Genomic DNA, 16,941 nt, shown 5'->3' with positions numbered 1-16,941 from the left:
TTTGGAGAGAGTAACAGGCTCGGATAAACCGAGCAAATGTTATCTATAATCCTATTGCTCTCTGTTGCAGAGAACGACTGTAGGGAGAGCCCAAACTGAGAAATTCTTTGAGTCACTCTTGGAGTCAGGAGTTATTCGTTGGGGCGAAAACTTCCACTGAGTTTGATCACTCTGGAATTGAGCATCTCGGTGAAAGACGTTGCATGCAGCGAGATGGATCTCTGGGGGGGGGGCATCCCAGAATCAAAACTGCCTCGTTGCAGAGGTTCCATGAACCTGACTTCCCTGTCTGGTATATAGAAAACATTGTTATACAGTTATCCATGTGAATCCAGACTAGGTTCTGTTGTGGGAACTCGCTGAAGACTCGAAGGGCATATTTTCCGTCTTGAGCTTCTAAAGGTTTATGTTTAGTGTTCATAGACCTTGTGAAACTCCATTTATAAAAGAGAATGAATGGGAAGAGCTAGGAAAACTGAAAGTGGACAAAGCCATGGGGCCTGATGAGATTTATCCCAGGATACTGAGGGAGCTCAGAGATGTGCTGGCGGGTCTGCTACGTGATCGCTATGTGACCTGTTCAATAGATCCCTAGAAATGGGAGTGGTGCAGAGTGATTGGAGAAGAGCGGTGGTAGTCCCGCTTCACAAGAGTGGGAGCAGAGAGGAGGCTGGAAACTACAGGCTGGTTAGCCTCACCTCGGTGGTGGGAAAGGTAATGTAGTCACTGCTGAAGGAAAGAATAGTGAACTATCTACAGTCAGAAGAATTGCTGGACCAGAGGCAGCATGGATTCACCAGGGGAAGGGCCTGTCAGAGAAATCCGATTGACTTTTTTGATTGGGTGACTAGGGAATTGGATCGAGGAAGAGCACTTGATGTCATCTACTTGGATTTCAGTAAAGTTTCTGATACGGTCCCGCACAGGAGGCTTGTGAATAAAATGAGAATCTTAGGAGTGAGTGCAAGATGGTGGCCTGGATTGCAAACTGGTTGACGGACAGAAGAAAATGTGTGATGGTAAATGGAACTTACTCTGAAGAGAGAGCGGTGTTAAGCGGAGTGCCGCAAGGATCGGTGTTGGGACCGGTCCTGTTAAATATCTTTGTGACATTACGGACAGGATAGAAGGAAGGTTTGTCTTTTTGCAGATGATACTAAGATCTACAACAGAGTGGACACGCCGGAAGGAGGGCTGCATAGAGAGAGGAATATCTAGTAAGAGAAAGGAAATGATGATCCCCTTGTACAGGGCCTTGGTGAGGCCTCACCTGGAGTACTGTGTTCAGTTCTGGAGACCATATCTCCAAAGGGACAGAGACAGGATGGAGGTGGTCCAGAGAAGGGCGACCAAAAAGGTGGATGGTCTTCATAAAATGATTTATGAGGAGAGATTGAAGAACCTAAATATGTATACCCTGGAGGACAGGAGGAGCAGGGGTGATATGATACAGACTTTCAGATACTTGAAAGGTTTTAATGATCCATGGTCAACAACAAACCATTTCCGATGGAAAAAAATCAGTAGAACTAGGGTCACGATTTGAAACTCCAGAGAAGAAGACTCAGAACCAATGTCAGGAAGTATTTCATCACGGAGAGGGTGGTGGATGCCTGGAATGCCCTTCTGGAGGAAGTGGTGAAGACTAAAACTGTGAAGGATTTCAAAGGGGCATGTGGATCCATAAAGGCTAGAGGATGGGAATGAAGAGAAGAGGTGTGGGGTGGCTTGCTGGAATGGTGGCTACTACCTGGTGATTACTACCCTTACTCAATGAGCTTTCACATGGTTAATGCAACTCCAACATTGCACTCTGCTTCAATGGCAAGGGGAAATGTGGAAAAGAGGATTTGCATTCAGACATCAACCAACAAGGACTGAACTGCACAGTCTGGGTTAACAAATAAGCGTGGGGGTAACTTGCTTATTGCGGCAGTTACTACCCTAAAGCAATTAAGCCTGATACTTCACTTTGAATGCATATCCAGCATTGCTATCTGCTTCAACGGCAGGGGGAAATGTGGAAAAAGCAAGTTTGCTTACCGTAAACGGTGTTTCCGTAGATAGCAGGATGAATTAGCCATGCTGTCATGGGAACTGTCTATCAGGGCCCGGGAGGCGGAGCTTAAGTAGCAGTGTAGATCTTTGAGACTCTGCGGCTGCGCGTGAGTTCCCGCGCAGGATAACTGATTCTCCTCAGTCTGTAGTAAAGCTTGAGCGTAGCTGATGAAAAAAGCGACTTTCAGGGAGGTGGGTGGGTCAGCATGGCTAATTCATCCTGCTATCTACGGAAACACCGTTTACGGTAAGCAAACTTGCTTTTTCCCGTCGATAGCAGGGCTGAATTAGCCATGCTGTCATGGGAGTCCCAAGCTCCAATCACGCTTTCCAATGTTCATGCGTGATAAACCAAAGTGATAGTCGCATAATTAAGTCGGCAATGTGTGAAGAATCGTCTGTCCCAGTTTTGCATCTGTTGCCGACTGTTTGTCTATGCAGTAATGAGAAGTGAACGTATGTAGGGAGGACCAAGTGGCTGCCTTGCAAATGTCAATCAGGGACACATTCCTGAGATGTGCAATGGAAGTGGCCATGGCGCGAACTTGGTGAGCTTTCGGTCGGGATGGAAGTGAGACCTTTGCATTATTATGACAATAGTGGATACATTGAGCAATCCAATTTGAAATTGTCCTTTTCGCTACAGGTAGTCCTGGTGCGTTTGGGTTGAAAGAAACGAATAGTTGCGATACTCTGTCAACGTAGTGAGTTCGTCTCTTGTAGTACGCTAGTGCTCTTTTACAGTCTAATGTATGCAATAAACGCTCTCTGTCGTTGGCATGAGGCTTCGGGAAAAAGATGGGTAACTCAATGGATTGATTGAGATGGAAGGCTGAAACTACTTTTGGCAGGAAGGCCGGGTGAGGCCGAAGGATCACCTTTTGATGATGAAATTGAAGATATGGTTCATAGTGAATGAGAGCCTGCAGTTCACTTACTCGTCGTGCAGAGGTTATTGCAACTAAAAGTACTACCTTCCAGGTTAGATATTTAATGTGTGATGATTCTAAGGGTTCAAATGGTGGAAGCATTAATTGTTCTAGAATGATATTCAGGTTCCAAGGAACCGGTGGTTTCGCGGTCGGTGGACGAAGATATAACAGACCTTTGACAAATCTGGACAACAATGGATGTTCTGCAATGGAATGGTTATCCACTGGTCGATGATATGCTGCAATCGCGCTGAGGTGAACTCTTATGGATGACGTAGCCAACCCTGAGTCATATAGGGAATGGAGATAATCCAATAGGAGGACTGGCGAACAATCTATAGGTGGAATATCTTTTCCCATGCACCAATTGGAATATCTTTTCCATTTGATGTATAGTTGCGTCTAGTCGACGGTTTTCGCGATTCTATGATGACTGATTGTGCCATTTCCGACACACCTTGTGCAGTCAATAGTGTCCGTTCAATCTCCATGCAGTCAGGTGGAGTGACGAATGGATTGGATGAATGAGACAGCCCCCTTCCTGAAGGAGAAGATCTGGTCTGTTTGGCAGTCTGACTGGGTCGTCGATCGACAGCCTCAAGAGATAACTGTACCATGGTTGTCTGGGCCAGTTCGGGGCAATGAGGATCAATTGGCTTTGGTCCAACATGCATTTCTGAAGAGTTCTGGTGATCAGCGGAATTGGTGGAAAAGCGTATAGAAGATTCGCTGTCCACGGAATGATGAATGAATCCTGTGCGAGGCGGGTTGAGCTCGGTCGTATCGAGCAGAATTGTGGAAGTTGGGAGTTCTGCTCTGTGGCAAAGAGGTCTATAGTCGGGGTACCCCATCGCTGGAAAAGTTGTTGAGTCACTTCCGGATTGAGTGACCATTCGTGTGGGTGAAAAATTCGACTTAGTTTGTCTGCTCTGTTGTTCGCTAGACCTGGCAGGTAGGTCGCTTGTAGGTGGATGGAATATCTGTGTGCATGATGGAAAATCTGAAGAGTTTCCCTGCAGAGGGACCATGAACCGGACCCGCCTTGTTTGTTTATATAATACATCACTACCTGGTTGTCGGTGTAAATCATCACCCTTCGACCCTGTAGCTGTAGCTTTAGCTGAAAGGTTCTCAGGGCATTGCGTATTGCTCTTAGTTCTAGATTTATCTGAAATTGTTGTTCCGTAGGGGACCATAGATCTTTGGTCTCCAGGAGGTCTAAGTGCGCTCCCCATCCTCTCCGGGATGCATCCGTCGTGAGGACTGTATTGTGAGGTGGTTGATTGAATAGTGCACCCTTGGTTAACGTATGTTCCAGGAGCCACCACTCGATATCCTTTTTCATTTGAATGGTTAGTGTTACCCGGTGGCGCAATGGTTGAACATGCTGTTTCCACTGCCGTTTGAGACCCCATTGTAGTCTTCTCATGTGTAGTCTCGTGTTCGGTACAGTGAAGTTTGCCGCCGCCATGTGTCCCAAGACGGTCAAAATATTGCGCGCCGTTGGGTACCGGGTATTGTGTAGTGACCGAAGGAGACATCGTATCGTTAGCAGTCTGTCCTCCGGTAGGAATGCTCTGGCACAAATGGTGTCCAGGCGAGCTCCTATGAAATGTAGAACCTGCGTCGGTTGTAACATGGACTTTGGGTAGTTGATGAGTAATCCCAAGTTGTGTAGGCAGTTGATCGCTATAGTGAGATGCTGTTTTAAAAGTGTCGGGTCTGGTGCTACTATTAACCAATCGTCTAGATATGGAAATACTGTCAGAACCTGCTGTCGGAGGTGGGCCACCACCACTACCATACATTTGGTGAAAACTCTCGGCGCTGCCGAAAGACCAAATGGAAGAACCTTGTACTGATAATGTTGATTGTGATGTTGGAAACACAGGTATTGCCAAGAGGATCTGTGTATTGGAATATGTGTGTACGCTTCCTTTAGATCTATGGAGCACATCCAATCCTTGGGTTGTAATAGTGGAAGGATAGACTTCAGCGAAACCATCTTGAATTTTTCCCGAACTATCCATTTGTTCAATTCTCTGAGGTCCAGGATAGGTCGGTTGCCCCCTGATTTCTTGGGTATAAGGAAGTAAGGGGAATAGAACCCTTTGTTCCAGTCCGATGGGGGTATGTATCGGATCGCTCTCTGGCGATATAAATGAGCGATCTCCTGTGAGAGTTGAGGTTGTGGTGTTCTGGAGTCGCTGTAAGTTAGATGCGGGATACTGGGGCTGTTGACAAATTGAAGCTGGTATCCGTTCTTCACTATATCTAATCGGTTGTTATCGATGTCCAAACCGAGAAGCGTGCCGTGATCCTGCCTGGAGGCGCTGCTGTCGAGGGTGGTGGTGGCCTGGCCATTAAAAAGTTTGTGAGGTCTTTACAGGAGCTGATGTTGGTTGCTGAGGTTGTTGCCTTTGACCACGAGGCTTTTCTCTCCTCTGCTGTTGTTGAGGTGCCTGATGAGCCTGCCTTTGGTACGTGGGATATGATTGCATCCGAAAAGGTTGGTAATTTCTATATTGTCGTCTCGGGAAGGATTGTCGACGTCCCGATTGATAGTATCTCTTGGCGGGTGTTGGCGTGGTTAGGGATTGAACCGCTAACGCTTGTTCCTTCAATTTGCTGACTGTATCGTGGAAGCGATCGCCAAACAAGTTATCTTCCATGCATGGGAGATTAGCTAGTTTGTCATTTATTTTATTTATTTATTTAAATGCTTTTAAAATATACCGACATTCATAGGACATATCATGCCGGTTCACAATCAACTTTGGAAAGCGAGAAGGAGAAATTACAAAAAAAAACAGGGAAAACCAGTTGTCATGTAAGTCCTCTCTAATTGAACTAGCTTTCAGCCAAGCTAATCTGCGTGCCGCTATGGCAGTAGCTGATGCTCGAGATGAGTTTTCAAATCCTTCATAGACTGTTCTCAACAAGTGTCGGGAACACTCCTCCAAGTCAATGATGGGTGAAGGTGTGCTGTCTCCTAAAGAAGTAAACATTCCCTTTGTTGCTTGTACACACTCATACATGTACTGGACCATGTAGAATTGATGGTGACATATGCGAGATGTTAACATAGCATTCTGATAGACTCTCTTTGCGAAATCGTCTAAGCATTTATTATCTTTGCCGGGTGGAGCTCTCTGCAACGCTGACTCGACAACAATGGAGTCATGTGGTAGTTGAGGAGTAGAATACGTGGATGGTTTTTGTAATTTAAATTTTAAATCCGTTTTTCTGGAAATCGCTGAGATAGCAAAGGGAGTTTCCCACGATTTCTGAAGGACATTGTGTAATACGTTATGCGGGGGCAGTGAGGTTGGTTCTCCCGGTTGTCGAATATCTTTAGTAACCCTAAGGTTTCCGCCCTGGGTTCTGGTAATGTTTGTACTTCCAACTTTAAAATAGCTCCCATCTTTTCTACAAATTTGGGGTAGGAAAGATCTTCCGGGGGAGAATAGGGCTCAGACGGTTGTTCTGGTGGGTCTGAGGGGTAGCCCGTGGAAGATTGTGAGTCTATGATGTCGTCCTGTGAGCCTTGAGAATGGTTTGGCGATAATGGCTGCGGTATCTCTGGTGCCTGTGGAGGACATTCTGGTAGCTTTTGTGCTCCAGTCGGTTGTGTGGATTTTAGTTTGTCCTCTGGAGGTAAGACAAATGAAGATTGGAGGGTTTCGAAAAACCCCACCAGTGAGTGTGATAGATCCCAAAAAGCCTTTTGGGTCTGTGGTGGCATATTGTGACGAGACTCAGGTGAGCCGACCGGTGATAAGTGTGGTCTTGGGTGTGCTGGTTGATGACCTGGTGAGTTCGGTCTTTCCCTTTGTCGCTGAGAGGGTTCTGTGTTAGAGGACCCAGTGAGCGATCGAGAAGATGACGATGATATGGGAATTGTCCGTTTACCAGCAAGTCTCGTTCTTCCATCTATACTAGAAGAAGCAGAATCCAGCGATTTATCTGTTGCGCCGTCCGAGGACCAATGTCGTCTGCGTGTACCGGCATGTCTGGAAAGAGATGAGGAAGGTCTATGATGACCTGATCTTCTATGTGACTTGTCGCTATTCGCCAAAATTTCTCTTTCGGAACGTGAGCGTTTTGATGATGAATGACTTGTGTCTCGTGAAGAGTTGCGTGTGTGTCTCGATCGTTTTCTGTGCTCTGACACAGGTTGTGGCAACTTGTTTAGAGTCGTATCCGACGCCGACGGCGCCAAAGCACTGGGTCCTGGCTCCGGGTCTCTTTGCGTTGGTCGGCTCCGTTCCGGCTCCGGAGTTCCCCGCGCCGGTCTTATCGGCGCCGGTGGTTTGTCCGGCTCCGGACGTTCCAGCGCCGATCTTATCGGCCCCGGCTTCGGATCTCCCGGAGTTTTTCTTCTCGGCTCCGGCGCTTTCGGCGCCGGTCGTCTCGGACCCGGCTCCATATTACTCGGCGCCAGTGTTTTCGTCCCCGGCGCCGGGTTCCCTGGTCTCGGTTTTTTGTGACTCGGCTCCGTCGGCCTCATTCGGGATTCCGAATGTCTTTTTCTATGCGCCGATCCTTCTGTTAATATTGGCGCCCGGGTCGAATGCAATTTGGACCGTTCCGGCCTTTCAGGGCCTGTCGAGCGGTGGTGAGCCTTAGCGGCATGAACTTTGTTTCCCAGAGGCCTTTCACATTGGGATCCAGAGCCCTGGATATCCCGCAACTTATGCTTACCTCCGGTCCCGGAGGTTTGTTGGTCCAGGGAAGAAGCTCTTCGTTTTTGTGGTGGCGTTCGCGCCCCTGTTCCTGGCGAAGAGTGAATGGTCGATGGCCTATTAGTTAGTTTTAGTTCCAACATTCTATATTGCCGGTGATGCCGGGCTCGAGGTGACATTCTTCGACAATACTCACAATCTATCTGAAAATGCTCTGGCCCCAAGCAACGGCAGCATCGATCATGCCCATCTGTGACGGACATGATCTTACCGCAGGGGCACGGCTTGAATCCAGACGGCTTTTTTATCATTTTTCAAAAAAAAAACCAGAACTATGGTGAGGAGAATGAAGCTCCACGTGCATTCCCGCGCGCGGAAGAAAACAGACTGAGGAGAATCAGTTATCCTGCACGGGAACTCACGCGCAGCCGCAGAGTCTCAAAAATCTACCCTCTGCTAATTAAGCTCCGCCTCCCGGGCCCTGATAGACAGTTCCCATGACAGCATGGCTAATTCAACCCTGCTATCGACGGGAAAAGAGGATTTACATTCACACAACATCCAACAAGGCATTGATCTGTGTAGTCTGGGTAAACAAGTATCAGGGTAACTTGCTTGATGCGGTGGTTAATTCCTTTAACCATTAAGCCTTCTGCTTCACTTTTGATGCAACTCCAACATTACTCTCTGCATCAATGGCAGGGGGTGGCAGGAAATTCGAATCAAACAGTTACCAACAAGGGCCCTGAACTTGGTGATCGATGAAACAAATAAGTATGGGAAAATAAGTGTGGGAGTTTGCTGGGCAGACTGGATGGTCCATTTGGTTTTTTCTGCCGTCATTTCTGTTTTAACCTGTTTGTAATGCACGAAAGGACATCACCACCTATCCCATGAGTTTTTTACTTTTCCTAGAAGCCTCTCATGAGGAACTTTGTCAAATGCCTTCTGAAAATCCAAATATACTACATCTACCAGTTCACCTTTATCTATATGTTTATTAACCCCTTCAAAAAAGTGAAGCAGATTTGTGAGGCAAGACTTGCCTTGGGTAAAGCCATGCTGACTTTGTTCCATTAAACCTTGTCTTTCTATATGTTCTGTGATTTTGATATTTAGAACACTTTCTACTATTTTTCCTTGCATTGAAGTCAGGCTAACAGGTCTGTAGTTTCCCGGATCGCCTCTGGAGCCCTTTTTAAATATTGGGGTTACATTAGCCACCCTCCAGTCTTCAGGTACAATGGATGATTTTAATGATAGGTTACACATTTTTACTAATAGATCTGAAATTTCATTTTTTAGTTCCTTCAGAACCCTGGGGTGTATACCATCCTGTCCAGGTGCATTATAACGCTTCAGTTTGTAAATCAGGCCTACCACATCTTCTAGGTTCACCATGATTTGGTTCAGTTCATCTGAATCATTACGTTCCGGAGGTTATCTCCCGTACATCCTCTTCAGTAAACACCGAAGAAAATAAATCGTTTAATCTTTCTGTGATGACTTTATCTTCTCTAAGTGCCCCTTTAACCCCTCGATCATCTAACGGTCCAACTGACTCCCTCACAGGCTGTTTCGGATATATTTAAAAACGTTTTTACTGTGAGTTTTTGCCTCTATGGCCAACTTCTTTTCAAATTCTCTCTTAGCCTGTCTTATTAATGTCTTACATTTAACTTGCCAATGCATATGCTTTATCCTATTTTCTTCTGTTGGATCCTTCTTCCAATTTTTGAATGATGATCTTTTGGCTAAAATAGCCTCTTTCACCTCACCTTTTAACCATGCTGGTAATTGTTTTTACCTTCCTTCCACCTTTCTTAATGTGTAGAATATATCTGGACTGTGCTTCTAGGATGGTATTTTTTAACAATGTCCACATCTCTTGCACACTTTTTATCTTTGAAGCTGCTCTATTCAGTTTTTTTCTATTTTTTTCATTTGATCAAAGTTTCCCTTTTGAAAGTTTAGTACTAGAGCCGTGGATTTGGTTACTATCCCCTTCCAGTCATTCAAATTTGATCATATTATGATCACTATTGCCAAGTGGCCCCACCACAGTTATCTCTCTCACCAAATCCTGTATTCCACTGAGAATTAAATCTAAAATTGCTCCCTCTCTTGTCTCATCCTGAATCAATTGCTCCATAAAATTGTCATTTATTCCATCCAGGAACTTTATCTCTCTAGTATGTCCCGATGATACATTTACCCAGTCAATACTTGGGTAACTGAAATCTCCCATTATTACTGCTCTACCAATTTGGTTAGCTTCCCTAATTTTTCTTAGCATTTCACTGTCCATCTCAGCATCTTGGCCAGGTAGACGGTAGTATACTCCTATCACTATACTCTTCCCCAAAACACAAGGGATTTCTACCCATAAAGATTCAATTGTGCATTTAGTCTCTATACCATCCCGGACATAAAGCGCCACCCCACCTCCCAGATGCTCCTCTCTGTCATTGCGATATAATTTGCACCCTTGTATAGCACTGTCCCATTGGTTATCCTCCTTCCACCATGTCTCTTAGATGCCAATTAAGTCTATTATCATTCACTGCTATACATTCTAATTTTCCCATCTTACTTATTAGTCTTCTGTCATTAGCATACAAACTTTTGTCTGTATTTTCATTCTGCTTTTTGATAGGAATAAATTGGAATTTATTTTTTTTTTTTAGCTCTGGTGAGTTTAGAGTTACAGGCACTTGGACTACTTTTCTTATTATTGGAACCTCACTGTTGGGATGCCCTAATTCTAATGCATCATTAGTATCCTTTGAAGATACCTCCCTCCGAACCTTGCGCTATTAAGCGACTGTCGGCTTTTCCCTTTGTTCTGTCGGGTGACAGAATATTAACTCATCTATACTGCACCGGTCCTCATATCACAACCACAAGGCTAAAAAATCTCCGACTCCAAGAGCACCCACCAAGGTCGGCACCCTCGTCTGACATCACATAACCTCCGGTTAGGATTATCCAAAAGGTTTCAGTGCTTGAAGTGGGTTTTCATCTCCTTTCAAAGAAGGAAAGAAAGAGATTAGAGTATTCGCTGACTTATTTTAGCTCTTTTATTTCTCCTCTCCGTACCCCGTTATTGCTTTAGTCACTCCTGATTGGCTGATACCGTTGAGTCATCACTCTGCAACTCGGCACAGAAGAGCCTTTCTCAGACAAACCAAACTGGTGCAGGTAACTCAGCCATTTAGTCGCCCAGCTCAAAACTAACCCAACTCCCACAAAGGAAAAAAAAATCTAGCCCAACTGGGCATGAAATAGTCCAATGTCCTCCCTTGGTGTAGGGGACCGGAAACAGGTAGTGACGTTTCGGCGTCGAGCTTGTTCCGGTTTTTTTCGTTGTCGCCGCTGGTTGCGTCCCTTTCGGCTCGAGCTGCTCGCATTATGAGTACCATGTTTGCGGACACTATCCTCATTGTTTTTATCTCAGTGTGTACCGCGCTTCTGGCGGAAGGTGAGATAAAAGTTGCTGCCAGCGGTGGAAATCCCGAAGCCGCTAGCTCTTCCCTTTACCCATCAAGTGCCTTTAACTCCCAACTACCTCTTTTTACATACGCTAACTGTCCTCCTCATCTACCAGCACTTACTCACCTCTCTTTTCCTCTAGCAGCCCTTGGGCCCCAGAGTCCTGCACTCCTAGCATCCAGTAAGCAGTTTTAGAAAGGGGGGTTGCTTTGTTAGTAGAGGAGGTGGAGGGAGAGCGGTGCTTTATATTTCTGCTTACCTAATGGCAAAACTTTCGCAGGTGTAGGGAGAGTGGGAGTGTCAAACAGGGTGGTGAAAGGTCGGTGAAATAAGAAAAGAAATATGAGAGGTGAAAAATGGAAAATGTGATGAGTCACAGAAATGAAGTGGTGGTGGTAGAATAAAAAGGGAGAAAAGTAGCATGAAAGGGAGGGAACGTATTGTAAGAGACAATAGTGTGATCCTCAGTCTGTCTTTTTTGGTCATCTCTCTACTGATGTGAAGCCTGCATAAGCTTCTGATAAGAGTCAACAGAGTATACCCTAATTTAATTAAGGTGGGAGTGACTACATTGAAGAAGCTTTTGAAAATTTAAGGGTATAAATTCAAATAGAAGTTGAAATTTTAATTAGCTATTAACTGAATTTTCAGAACTGTTGAAGGAAGTAAGGTAGGGCATTCTTTACCGCCACAAAAGAAGGTTGAAATGATTACTAGGTAAGATGCAGTGGATCTGGAAGTGAAAAGGGGCAGCGATGTAGGTAAAAGGGGGTGGGCAGCAGCACTGGGGCTTTGCAGTGAAAAGGGTCCCATTGCTAGAGCCTGCTCACATGCAGACCCCCCCCCCCCCCTCCTCCTTTGGTGGTTTCTCCTGGGCAATGGGAGGTGAGAGGAAAGTGCTGAGTTTTTGTCTTCCTTGTGTAGCCGATTGGCTCATTCTGGTCTCAAAACATGTTGCAGGAGGTGGAAGAAAGCCTGCCTAGCAGGAGGCTCTTCTTCCCACTAATGCCATAAGTCCACAGGATGTAAGATGTAAAAGAAAGCACTGTTAGGCGTGAGAGCACAGAGAGAAGGGCATGCACAAGATGTGAGGGGCAATTCTGGTACAATTCTGGTCGCCGCATCTCAAAAAAGATATAATTGCGATGGAGAAGGTACAGAGAAGGGCTACCAAAATGATAAGGGGAATGGAACAGCACCCCTATGAGGAAAGACTAAAGAGTTTAGGACTGTTAAGCTTGGCGAAGAGACGGCTGAGGGGGGATATGATAGAGATGTTTAAAATCATGAGAGGTCTAGAACGGGTAGATGTGAATCGGTTATTTACTCTTTCGGATAGTAGAAAGACTAGGGGGCACTCCATGAAGTTAGCATGGGGCACATTTAAAACTAATCAGAGAAAGTTCTTTTTTACTCAACGCACAATTAAATTCTGGAATTTGTTGCCAGAGGATGTGGTTAGTGCAGTTGGTATAGCTGTGTTTAAAAAAGGATTGGATAAGTTCTTGGAGAAGTCCATTACCTGCTATTAAGTTCACTTAGAGAATAGCCACTGCCATTAGCAATGGTAACATGGAATAGACTTAGTTTTGAGGTACTTGCCAGGTTCTTATGGCCTGGATTGGCCACTGTTGGAAATGGGATGCTGGGCTTGATGGACCCTTGGTCTGACCCAGTATGGCATTTTTCTTATGTTCTTAAAGCAGAGGGTGAAGGATAAAAACATGATGGAAAAGGAATGGGGTGCTGGTGAAAGCATTGGGAAGGAGGAGGTGAGGATTGAGAGCACTGTGTGTGGGGAGTGAGCACTGAGTAGGGGGAGGGGAAGGGATGGAGTAGGGTGGAAGCACTGTAGAGGACTGCAGGGTGGGAGCCTAAAGTGAGAACTTGCACCGGGCTCAAGTAATCAATGATTGCAGCTTAGAAGGTGATTTTGCTGGTGATTGAAAAGGATGCGTTGCTGGGAAATTTTGTGGCTTAAAGCTTAGGGGAAAATAGATTGTTGGGATAAATTGATATTCTGTCCATATTTGAATTAAAAAAGAAAGCCAGGTAAACTTTCATTGTTTAATTTCCCTAGCTTTCTCCCCCCCTGCTCCACCCCGAGCACATTCTTTGATTGATAGACTATCTGTCACAGAGTGTGAGCTCTATGGCTGTGGCATCATCAACGCAGCCTAGCTGGCGAACTGGCTAGTCCCACGCCGACAGCAGGTAGATATGCTCAAGTTGGGACTATGTCTGAGCTTCACCTATACCAACTCATTTCCCTGCAGGTTAAGCCCGTGGGTGCTGCAGCTGCAGAGAGCACTTAAGCAATGTTCATAGTCAGGCCAAGGTTGGGACAGGCAGGGGCCGAGCAGCATCAGTATCCAAGCCAAGGTTAGGGTGGGTGGAGATCAGGTGAAGTGGGCATCCAGGCAGAAGTTGAAGCAGGTGGCAATTAGGCAAGGTCAGTATCTTGGCAAGGTTCATGCACTAGAGGTAAGTCAGAAGGGGAGCAATAGGCAAGGATTATAGGGAGTGGGTAGGAGCAAGACTGGAGAGCGACCAGGATTGGGGTAAATCAAGGTGGGCTGAGAGGTCAAAGCAGGCAAGGGATGAAGAGCAAGGCAAGGACTGGAACAGGAGGTGAAGAGCAGTACTGGAACAGGCAAGGAGCAAGGCAGAAACAATGCACACTGCAGGCCAAGCACAATGGGTGACTTGTTGCAGAGGCATGGTAAAGCAGGAGCGATGGATTAAAATAGGCTTCTGGCAGTGATGTCATCTTCTGGCACCATGGCCAGGTTATTGCCACAGTGCCAATAAGGGAAGGAAAGGCACCAGTACATAGGAGGCAGCGTTGTGGCACGGAGATGGAATTCTGTGATGAAGATGCTGGTGAGTGAGGTCAGCCACATGAAGGCAGTTTAGTCAGCCCATCATTAAAGTATCCCTTCTTTTAAGCCCTCTTCCCAGGCCTTTTGGTTTGGGCTTATGGGAGAAAAGCCAGTGGAATTCCTTTGGATTTTAGCGGCCAGTTTCCACAAGTTCTTCTTAGGTCTAAATCCTTTCCAGGATGTGAGATGAGTTTTCCTCTGATGTGTTTGGAATCTAGAATGGACTTCCGTATGCTCTTCCAAAAACACGTTGTTGAGTTTGGGTATGGAACAAGACAGTCAGGAAAAGAACAAAGAGACATGGAAGTCATTGTGAACTTTTAGAGTAGTAGGTAGTCGAAGTCGGTAGCAGACTGGCCTTTCTTGGCAGATGACTGGAAAAGGTCTGTTGAATTGTTAGGAGAACGTCATAGAAGGGGTGGTCTTTAAACAGAGATTTAGTGTTGAGCCACACCTTGTCACCTTGAATAGAAGCGATGGACGATGTCTATCTGCCTGCTGTTTATATTTTTCAGTGGCCAATACAAGATGGTGCCATGTCTTCTGCCAAAGCTCACCAAGGCCCTGGCCTACAGAATTGGCCATGAGACATGGAACTATCAAAGGGACTGGAAGAGGGATACAAAGATGGCTACCAAAGACTATGTAGAATCATGAAGGACCCACAGATTCACCAGCATGGTTATTATGGCAGAATTCTGTGCATGGCAGTAGGGAAGCCCAATAATCTTGCTGGTGGTTTATGTATGCCCTTAGAGAGTCTGGCTGGTCCACTCTGGCTGGCTGTTGGTTTGCAGATGATAAGCAGAGAGATCTTTAGTTTTTGGCAGAGATTCAACCAGAAATTGACAGTGCACTGGGCCCCCTAACCTGAGAGCACATGTTTGGGTAGGCTGTGGATATGAAATATGAGTTAAAAAAAAGAGATGGACCAATTTCCCGTCGATAGCAGGCTGATTTACCATGCTGTATGGGAACGCATTGCGATCCTGGTAGGCGGAGCTTCCCTCAGTGAGTCACAGAGTTTTTAACTCTGTGCAGCTGCGCAGTGGGTTCCCGTGCGAATCAGCCATCTTTCCTTCAGTCTATTTTTTTCCGTAAGCCGAATGCATGCGGGCTTTTTTTTTCCCCGTTGATAGCAGGGCTGAATTAGCCATGCTGTCATGGGAACTGTCCATCAGGGCCCAGGAAACGGAGCTTCTGAGTAGAATACAGAGCTTTGCTCTGTGCGGCTGTGCGTGCCTTCCCGCGCAGAAAAACAGTCTCTCCTCTGTCTGTTTTTTTTCCACGCGCGGGAGCGCAAGCGGAGCTAGTTTCTCCTCAGGCTAGTAGTAAAAAACAGAGTAAATGTCCCAAAAACGAGCGCCCAGGCTTCCAGGTTTCAAACCTTGCGGTTGCGGCAAAATCATGTCCATTACCGATGGGCAGGATAACTGCTACCGCTGCCTGGGACTGGACCATTAATAGGCCGCAGTCAGCATTGCGCCAGGATGTCGCTGCGAGCCAAGCGACAGAGGGGCCATAAGATCCAGGCCCTGAAGGACGCACAATCGGGGTCCTCTGCCCCATTGTCTGAGGCACACTCATTGCCGGGACCCAGGAAGCATAAGATCCCTCAGGTACAAAGGGCAGCATCCGTGGAGCCCTCCACGACCAGACCAGGAAAGATGGAAGGTGGAGACAGAGCCCGGAGTCTAGGCTTTCATAGCCATGACTCGACGAGGCATATCAGACAGCGGTACTCGAAGGAGTCGAGGCTGCAAGAAGCCGAGGACTCAATTAAATCTGCGTCGACGCCAATTCGCCATGCGTCTGGGACCCGACCAAAGCAGGCTGACCCATCGGTGCCTAAACCAGCGCATTCGGACACATCACCGCACTCGAAGGCTTCGCCGTCAAGACATAAAACATCGACACATACGAAGCCGATGCACTAAAAGTATTCGACTCCACGGAGCGACGCGACTCCGATGCAGACATCATCGATGCCGAAGCCGACGCAGTCAACGCTGGAAGCGTCCAGATTGACACAAAAATCGAAAAGCTTGACGCAGATGGCGTCTACTTCGACACAGAGTGCGATACTAACAATGCACAAACATAAACTAGTGGCTCACGTCACCTCGCAAAAACCACAGCTGTCAAAATCGACGCAGGGCAAATCTAAACAGGCATGTTTAAGGCCTATATCAAAAATGACTCAGCCACACACCTCAACTCATAACTCAACGGAAAAAACCCACGCAATGAGTGTCCACAGCCACAGTCATAGGATCACAACACCCATGAGCAGCGGATGAAAGGATTCCACCTCCTCAGAACCAGGGGGAGTTTTTCACCCTTCCCCCACGAGCTTCCATAGCTCACATTCCTCACATCACTCCAAGTCACCTGAGAGTGAACAAGGTGCATCGAGACCGCAATGGGAAGGGGACTATGTGAGACTTACCTCCTCATCCTCCTCCTCATCCCTGAGATGTTCAAGATCTCCTCCAGCAGGGGACGACATATCACAATCTCCACCAGCCAAGAAAGGAAAGAAAACTACGGTACGGGGAAGCGACACGTTACCCCATCCGAGAGAAACACATGGCAAACAGAGAATGCCACAACAGACCAAGGAGGCATTTTTACAGTTGTCGTCAGCCCTCTCGGGCCTTTTTGAGACACTGCAATCATCTTTTCAAATGCCATCCTCCCCTGTAAGTACTGCGACCCCTTCGCCTCACCGAGACTCATCACCGGAGAGAATCCAAAACCCTTCTCCATCGAACCCGTCACCTCCTCCGATACAAAAGACGGATGCGGACTTGGATTCTCCTCCATCTTCTCCCACATCATCAACTGGCTACCCTTCTGATCCTCCAGAGGATACCCCTGAACCTTATTCAC

General features: G+C 46.5%; 1 protein-coding gene across 6 annotated transcripts in view; it reads left to right on the top strand.

Annotated features, from left to right (window-relative positions):
• The first annotated feature begins 11,008 nt into the window (after positions 1-11,008).
• Positions 11,009-16,941, top strand: part of TMCO1 (transmembrane and coiled-coil domains 1) — a 526,809-nt gene continuing 520,876 nt past the window's right edge. For 2 of the 6 annotated variants that reach the window (XM_029617471.1, XM_029617470.1), the window contains exon 1: positions 11,036-11,156. Coding sequence is in view for 2 of the 6 variants with exons in the window: in XM_029617469.1 (XP_029473329.1) it covers positions 11,087-11,156 (70 nt within the window). In the remaining 4 variants the exon portion in view is untranslated. Of the gene's footprint in view, positions 11,157-16,941 lie in introns of all 6 variants that reach the window. The other 4 variants (XM_029617469.1, XM_029617467.1, XM_029617468.1 and 1 more) reach the window with 4 other exon arrangements.

This window comes from Rhinatrema bivittatum, chromosome 10 (genome assembly GCF_901001135.1).
Source record: "Rhinatrema bivittatum chromosome 10, aRhiBiv1.1, whole genome shotgun sequence".
Classification (NCBI taxonomy): Eukaryota; Metazoa; Chordata; class Amphibia; order Gymnophiona; family Rhinatrematidae; genus Rhinatrema; species Rhinatrema bivittatum.
Note: the sequence above shows the minus strand (reverse complement) of the source record. Positions and strands in the feature narration are given on the sequence as shown.